At 41.8% G+C, this 8,925-nt stretch overlaps 1 protein-coding gene across 6 annotated transcripts in view; it reads right to left on the bottom strand.

The window, feature by feature from the left end:
* The window catches only part of PPFIBP2 (PPFIA binding protein 2), a 186,525-nt gene that overhangs the window by 46,257 nt on the left and 131,343 nt on the right, over nt 1-8,925 (bottom strand). For all 6 annotated transcript variants that reach the window (XM_045290869.1, XM_045290867.1, XM_045290866.1 and 3 more), the window contains one exon: nt 1,207-1,338. In XM_045290869.1, coding sequence (XP_045146804.1) covers nt 1,207-1,338 — 132 coding nt within the window. The remainder of the gene's footprint in view (nt 1-1,206; nt 1,339-8,925) is intronic.

The following is an 8,925-nucleotide window of genomic DNA, read 5'->3' on the forward strand; positions in this document are numbered from 1 at the left end:
TAGGATTCCATCTGGGTCAGGGAACTACACATTAGAAAATGTGACCAAGTTCCTTAGATACAATGATGGTGGCCTATTCAGAGAAGGCCTCACTGTGCCACATTGTCAAAGCTCTCACCAAAGTTCTCCCTAAAACCCTCAACATCTGGTCTGAATTTTTCCGCCGCTGCTTCTCTCTTCTCACTTGTCAACAATTTAGAGAGAAAAATGAGGTAGAACCCAAACTGGGTGGTTTGGGCATTGCTGTAATTTACAGCCATGGATCCAAAGCCCATTAGTAGGCCACTGGAGATCCCCTTGCAGAAGGGTCTCGGGGAGGAGATGAGCCAGTCAGGGTGCGATGTAACAATGATGAGAAATACAACTTTCCTCTAGTTCCTAAAGGTTTCCTCCCCGCTCCCACTACCATGACTCGAATTCTATCTTGCAAGACTGGCTAGACCAGAGGAGGTACACTGGTACAGATAGGAACTGAAAATACAGGGAATCCAGGGCGGATAAGCCCTATAGGACCAGTGGTGTGAGTGGCAAAGCAGGGAGGGTAAAGGGAGAATGGGTAGGAAAGAGGGAACCGATTACATGGAACTGTGTGTGACCTCCTCCCTGGGGGACAGACAACCGAAAAGTGGATGAAGGGAGACGTCGGACAGGGCAAGATATGACAAAATACCCATTTATAAACTATCAAGGGCTCATGCGGGAGGGGGGAGCAGGGAGGGAGGGGAAAAATGAGGACCTAATATCGGGGGTTTAAATGGAGAGAAAATGTTTTGAGAAACGATGTACAAATGCGCTTATACACAATTGATGTGTGTATGGATTGGGATAACAGTTGTATGAGCCCCTAATAAAATGTTAAAAAAGAAAAAAAAAAAAAGAAAGTTAAGAAAATAGTAATGGCAACATATGTACAAATATGCTTGATACAATTGATGTATGGATTGTTAAAGGAGTTATAAGAGCTCCCAATAAAATTATCTTTTAATTAAAAAAAAAAAAGAAAATACAAAAAAAAAAAATTTACAGCCATGGCAAAATCTGACAACTTGCTATTAAACAGATCATTTCATCCTCTAGGGTATAGCTGCTCTGGTCCTCAGTGGCTGCCAGGACTGGGGCTAACCAGGTGACCTAAATCAGCATGCCTCTCCAGGTATGAATTTAAGACAGTCAGAGTACCCTTAGGATTCTGTGTATCACAAGTACCTCTGCTTTTCTCTGCTTCTCCTCTTGCTCTTTCTGCTCCTTCTCCATGCCAACCAGTTTGAGCTTCAGATCAGACACTTCAGTCATCAGATCAAGCTTCTGGGTCTCCAGAGATGTGCGACTTAGCAGTTCCTGCAGGCAAAAACAGATCTCAGCATCGTGAACCAGCATGGCAACAAGGAAAACTCTAGCTGGTCTACAGCACATAAGACGAGTTTTAAACTGGCCTCTGGACAAGGCAGAGACTGCTGCATGTGGCCACAGGCCCCCTGGAGGTGATTCTGTGCTGACACTAGGTCACTGCAGGATAGCACAGTCAGTCCCTGCTGCTGCCCACTGTACTCTGAAGGACAATGTGTGCTTCATTTCTCCAAACTGCCTGTAAACATAATTTTCAATCATTTCTCTCTCCAAATAGAGGGGGTGGGGGTGCAGAGGGAACTGGTACTCTTCAATACTAAAAATTTCTATTTCTATTTTTAAAACAAAGTAGCAGGTCTTAACTGAGACAAAAGAAAACTGTGGGGGGGGGGGACTTATGTTATCAATAGAGTTGTTTTTTGTGTTGTTGTTTTTTTAATCAATAGAGATTTACAACCAAAATTTCTAGGTTAGTGCCTGGGCTTGATATTCAGCCCAATCTCTAATCAACCTTCGTGTAATACCTAGAAGGGAGCTAGAATCAAAAAGCAGATGCACAGAGAGTATCAGGAGTATTTCCCAAAGTTCAAAGATTATTCAGTAATCGTATTATGGGAGAGATCTTTCCTAAAGTACATCAAAATTATACATTGGCCATTTCTATGACATAGGCAAGACGATGGTTTCATCCTGATTGCGAGGACAGACTAGGAGAGGTTATTACTTAATCCTACAATCCCTAGGGCTGTGAGATGCTTCCTTCTATTATACACAGGGTCACTATGAGTCAGAACCGACTCAACAGAACCTGACAACAACCATCACTAGGCTAGTGGTAGACCACAAAGGCTTCAGGCTCTTGACTATAAGGTCAGTAGCTTGAAACCACCAGGCACTTCTTGGGAGAAAGATGAGGCTTTCTACTCCTGAAAAGAGTCATTGGCTCGAAAACCCACAGGGGCAGCTCTAGCCTGTCCTATCGAGAAGCTATGAGTTGAATTGACTTGCTGACAGTGGGTTGTTTGAGGTGAAAAACAAATTGGCAGCTCAGAGCTCCTAAAAATTATGAAGGATCTCAAGAAACAGGAGCATTTCCCAACATCTAAGTGCAACACATTTCTCCATTGAGAAAATGCAGTATCCCTTGAAATCCAAAAACTTGGTGCTGCCACTGTCACATGCTACACAGGACCCAGCATGAAGAGTATCCACAAAAGCAATAACTCAAATCAGAAGATACAAAAGATCTAAGAAACAACACAATAGCCTGTCATAGACTGAATATTTTATATCACCTTGGGTAGCTCATCCCACTACAAGATGGATGATCTCATCATTCTGACTCACGACTTGGATTTCGTGTACTTTGAACAGTCCTCAGATCATACACCAACCCACATGGGGCAAGTTGACTTGAAATACATGATACCCTAAAATGATAGCTCTCAAAACCTGAGAGAGTCCGGCAACTCGCAAGAGATAGATACCTAGAAGGCAAACAGTTGAGGCAAAACCAACTGAGTACTGGACCATGGAAGCTAGATTTTCCTAAATCAGAACCTCTTGAGGCAGGCTTGAGGTTGGAGGCAGTACCAGAACCATAGGCTCTTTGGCCATAAGAGGTCAGCTTATGTGACCTTACAATATAAAGGGGGAGGTGGGGGGACGAGACTTAAGATTTGCTGAGTGCCTTTTTGTGCCAGAAACCGTCGGGTGCTGTTCTGTGCATAAAGCCTTCCAGTGATTTAGTAGTAGTATTATTTTCTCAATTTTATAGACGAGAAAACAGGTCCAGAGACAGTGAGCAATATCTCTTGACCAAGGACATGATAATCAGCAGCAGAGTTAGTTTTCAAACAAAGGTCTGTTTGACTCCAAAATTCTTTTCTAAGGAATATATAACACTGTTTCCCAAAGGAGGAAGTCGAAGTGTATTAAGGGATATTCAACAAAATACATGCTAAAAATGCCAATCAATAAACATTTCATATCAACAAGATTTCATTGAGCACATGCTATTTACTAGAGACAGATGCTTTAGGTAGGTCATAAAGGCAGGTCCTCATACCCTTCTCAGGGGATGATGGCCCATAGAAATGAAGAGATATCGGGGTAGTAACTGGAGTGTATAATCTTCTCCAAACTCCCTGAGCAACACGCCTGTCCTTCTCTTTTCCTCCCCCATCTCACTTTGTCTGCCTGTCCATTCTTCTACTTTGTTCCAAAAAGGAAATGAAGTGGTTTGGAAAATAAATATACCACATTTAAAGATGAGTGACAGAAACTATAAAATGGGTAGGCTCAAGCCATAAAACCTTATACATACTCATATGAAACCCATACTATAAAGTTTTATGCATATTAAAAATGGACAAATGCTAATTAAAAAGGAGAAAAGACTAATTACACAAATAAAGGTTCATAAAGATTTTAAAAATCTGCTTTGGAGTACTGGTTTCTGAGAAAAAAATTTCCCATGAGATTTTTTAATACCTGTTAGGCACTAAAGACTAGTGGCACGACAAAGATATGATCCTGTAAAGTTTGTGAGTATATTAAGATGATAGTCATAATCATTAGTTGTGATGTGCATTTGACATCACATGTGCAAATGATCAGCATTTGACAAACTCCTTCAATAGGACTCAAAAAAGTCTCAGAATGTATCTCCCTTGAAAGCTGTTCTAGGTCTATTTTATTTCCATTTTTGGTCCAAAATCCCTCTGGGGATTGGTCACACCAATGTTCCAGCTGAAGAGAATAATATTCTAATTGGTTGCACTGATGCTCCAATCACCATTCCAATTGGTCATGCCAGGGTTCCTATTGGACATACTAACATGCCAAATATACATTCTAGTTGGGCATGCTAATGTTTTCAATGGAGACCTGGGGCTACTTAATTCTCTATAGTCCACAAATTATAAAACTTTCACTTACTCTCCCCTAGTTTACATTTATTACCTTTCAATGTCATTTCCCTTCATCTCTGTCATTGATAATTACTATCTATTCTCAGAACTCAAAATCTGCCTTCAACAAGCTTATCCCAATCCTGTGTCACTTCCATATTTTCAGACACAACAGAGCCCTCTGTGCCCCCACCCACCATTATCCACTGTAACCTTTAAAAGGGTTATCGTAATAGACACTAATTACCTTACAGCCTTGATTGCTACTTCAACTTCCAAATGGAATTCTGGAATTTCGCACCATATGAAATGTCCTTCCCAGAAATCTCAAGTAGAGACCACTCTGCTTTCAATGACCCAACTTATAAAACACCTTTCTCTACGTTTCCAAAATGCTTTGATTGCTATTTGTCCTCCTTGCTCATCTTGAACGTTTGCTTTCTAAGGTAGCAGCACTGAGTTATATCACATACTCCCTATTCAGAACTCTCTCCCAATTTCCTGGAATATTCTGTCTTCTGATTAACAGCTTCTCTATTTACTTTGGTCGAATTCCGTCTCCTCAGTAGTTTCAACATCTTCGTTAATAAATTGTCCACTCAGTACCCATTGTGGCCTCACAGTTGTGGACTTTTAAATCCAACAAGTTTTGCTTCTATTTTATTTCAGCTTCTCAGCAGCACAGTCACAACTGGGCTCTTGTCTTCACCCACGATGTGCTCATGCTGCTACTAAAACCTTCCACTCCAACAAGTCTTCTGCTCTCCCAACTGCCCTGTTGGCTCACTCAAGTCATCTCTAGCGTCTTCTGTAGCCACCAGCTATGGTTTTCTAGTTTTCCACCTTCCTTTAAGTAGTATTTGCCTTCGTACCCACTCTATACCTTGAAGTTAGTCATTTCAATTGTTCTCATATCTGTACCAGAAAATTCCTCATTCATCTTACTCTATCCCTCAGACATTGCTCCAGATCTTTTCTATTGTCCTCAAATCTTAAACCCCACCCTGGGTCCCATTCTCAAATAACCTCTTCTCATACTCACTGAATGTACATATACTCTTCTACTCCAGAGTTGCCCAGAATTGTCTATCATTCCTCCCTGAAGTCCCCATCTTAGGGGAAAGTAAGCCCGCATATCCTTTCCAAGACTAATTTGCCATGATTATGCACTTTGCCACATTTATGCACTGTAGTCCTCTTTACCTTTAAAACTTCTCTTGATGTGACTGAACTACTTAATTGTATGATATTTGAGTTATATGCCAATAAAACTGTTGGGTAAAAAACACAAACCCAACTGCTCTCTAGCTCAGAAAGCTTCCACTTAAATGAGGGGGTACCCTCCCAAACACCAGAATTGCGCTGGGTGGCGTATGCATTTTTACCACGAGGCGAGCATCAAGCAACAACCTCTGATTTAGTGCACCCATGGCATCTCCTGAGAAGGTTCTCTCTGGTCACAGTGAATTTTTTCATGAAAGCAGTTTCACCAGAACCACCTCTTTTTGTGATGGCTGATTTAAGAGAACAGTGTGTGGCTGTGAAATTGTGTTTCCCACGGTGGGGGTGGGGGTGGGGGATGCTGCAGAAACTGTTGTGATGTTGAACACAGCTTACAAGAACAGTGCTATGGGACAAACTCAAGTGTACCAGCAGTTTTCTCGTGTCAAAAAAGGCAAAATGTTGCTTGATGACAAACCTCGTTCTGGACATCTGTCAACTCCCCGAACAGATGAAAATATCTACTTGTAATACATTTGGAGCCCATTCAACCTGGTCAGACTGTTAATAAAACTTTCTAATTAGAGGTTCTGAAAAGAGTAACAGTGTACAATCAAAAGACCCCTGATTTGTGGCAGTCGGGGACTGGTTTTGTCACCACGACAATGCACCTGCTCCCACAGCCATCTCAGTGCACCAGGTCTGGGCATAAAAGCAGCATTCCTCTCTTGCCCCATGCATCTTATTCACCTGATCTCGCTCCATGAAACTCATTTTTGTTTCTGAGAATGAAGAGGAACATGAAATAATAGAAATTTGATGACTTAGAAGAGGTAAAGAAAAAAGACGAGGAAGGTGCTGTCAGCAATCCAAACAGATGAGTTTGAAAAATGTTTCCAAGAATGGAATCACAGGTTTGACAAATGTATTAAGTGTAATGGAGAGTACTTTGAAGGTGATAAGGCTGTTTTGTAAGAACATTTAAATACATAGCTTTGAAAAAAAATCCTTTTTTGGGGGGGTACCCCCTTGTATGTAAAAAATGAAATGGCAAAGGAAACAATGCTTGCAGAATTTGCTCCTAAATTGCCCCATGTGACCCTATATCCTATTTCTGACCATTTCTAAGCCTCTAGACTTTTCAAATATCCTCACATATTTCACGAACCCACAGGCTGTCTTCCTAATTAAAGTTTTCCTTTAGCTTTGCTTGCTGAGTTCTGGTCCTGTTTCTCCCTCCAGCCTAATAATTCAGAATAACTCCAACTTATGTGGACCTGTAGGCTCCTACAACTCCGAACTGTGATTGAACAAGCTCCTACAAAGCAGTGAAGTCCTTTAGCATTATTTTTCTGTGCCACTGAGTCAATTTTGACTCACAGGACCTCTATCTGATAGAGGAGAATTTCCCCATATGGTTTACTAAACTGCAGTCTTTATGAGGACAGATGAGCAGGTCTTTTCTCCTGCAGAACCACTGGTAGCTTTGTATCCTTGATCTTTAGCACTGGGCTGCTAACTCAAAGGCTGGTGGTTCACACCCACCAGCAGCTCCCATAAAGATTATAGCCTAGGGAACCGATTACAAGGAACTATATGTGACCTCCTCCCTGGGGGACAGACAACCGAAAAGCGGGTGAAGGGAGACATCCAGCAGGGCAAGATATGACAAAATACCAATTTATAAACTATCAAGGGCTCATGAGGGAAGGGGGAATGGGGAGGGAGGGGAAAAATGAGGACCTAATGTCGGGGGTTTGGGTGGAGAGAAAATGTTTTGAGAATGATGTACAAATGCGCTTTACACAACTGATGTGTGTATGGATTGCGATAACAGTTGTATGAGCCCCTAATAAAACGTTTAAAAAAAAAAAGATTATAGCCTAGGGAATTCTGTGGGGGCATTTCGACTTTGTCACACAAGGCTGCTTGCAGAGTCAGAACAAACCCTGTGGCACACAGCAACACTGCTTTAGGATAGGGCCATATATCATCTGCTCTGGCAGACATTTAATCTCTCCCTCACCAGCAGCTCCCATTCACAGCCCAAAACATGACCAAATTTCAGAATTTCTGAAGGACCTTTCTTCTTGACCTGCCTTCCCTTCAAGCTACCACCCACCAACTCCTGAGTGTTCTCACTAGACAAATACATGGTTTATGTAGTTAGCGTACATGGTGTATGTAGTTAGTGTGGACTCTCTCTGGCCTCCCTGACCCCAGCCCTCACAGTTAAGCTCTGAAAAAAAGAATTTATATCAACTTCTTAATCTTCCAGTCACTTCTCGACCAGATGTCCATATGCCTGCAATCCAGCTTCAGCTTCACCACTGTGCAAATATCCATACAACATTCCTCCAAACTCTCGGCCTACTCATCTTTCATCTGCTATAGCATCCTATGCTTCCAACTGCCTGGCCTTTCTTTTTCTTCTACCTCTCTTTTTCTGGTTTCTATGCACCTCTTAATAAAACATCCTCAGATCCTTAACTCTTATCTCCCAAACTGGAGTCTTCTGTGGAGCCAGGCTACTTGTCTGGAGCATAAAATTTCTGGCAAAGCTAGGCTTGTCCCCCTATTCCTCCCAATATATGGTAGGGTGCTGTTGGAAATCTCTTGGAATAATTCATTGAGTATTTTGTATGCAGAAGAGAAGTATGTGGAGGTTTTTCTAGAGATAGGGGAAGAGATTCCAGACTGGTTCAAGGTTGCTTGTGTAAATGAAAGACGGGAGAGGAAGAGGAGGGAGATGGCATGAGAGGTGGGTGGCTGTTTTTCTTACTGTGAAGGACTATGAAAACAGGGAAATGAAACTTTAGGGGGAAAACAACAACAAAGAACAGAATTATCAGTAACCCTTTCTGACTCTACCACTAGCACTCCACCCCTCTTCCAGAGGGATAAGTCCATCTCCTTTCTCAGGGATGAAAGAACGCTTATGGCTCAGAGCAACCCCTCATTTCCTTTTCCCAAACTCGGTTTCTGACTGCAGCTGATAAAAAGAATTTGTCTTTGAACTTATTCTTTTCTTAAAGGACCACATCTTGAAGCAATTACCTCCATCTTTAAGTACGGAATATGACACAGGGAGTTACTGACCAATGACAGAGGATTATACCCAGACTTGCAATCCGAAACCAGAATAAAAGAATGGGCCATGGAAACACATGAAAGAAAAAATATGTCCCTTTGCCCTTTGAAGTAAAAGACTTAGGCCTTGCCAGGAAGCCTCTTTCATAAATAACAGTTCAGAGAAGAGGTGCTTACATAGTGGACTTTGGTGTGAGTCCAGATTCCATCCCCATAAATGTAAAAAAAAAGGAGTTATGATGTCTACTTCACCTTGTGGTCTAGAGATGACCTCCATTTAGATAAATCCGAGGAAAGTAATTATTTCTGCTTAACAAACGCAGGGACAGGGAAACAACAAGTGATCCAAATTGGT

The sequence above is a fragment of the Echinops telfairi genome, unplaced genomic scaffold, assembly GCF_000313985.2.
Source record: "Echinops telfairi isolate 266 unplaced genomic scaffold, ASM31398v2 ScPeMD7_60;HRSCAF=208, whole genome shotgun sequence".
Taxonomy (NCBI): domain Eukaryota; kingdom Metazoa; phylum Chordata; class Mammalia; order Afrosoricida; family Tenrecidae; genus Echinops; species Echinops telfairi.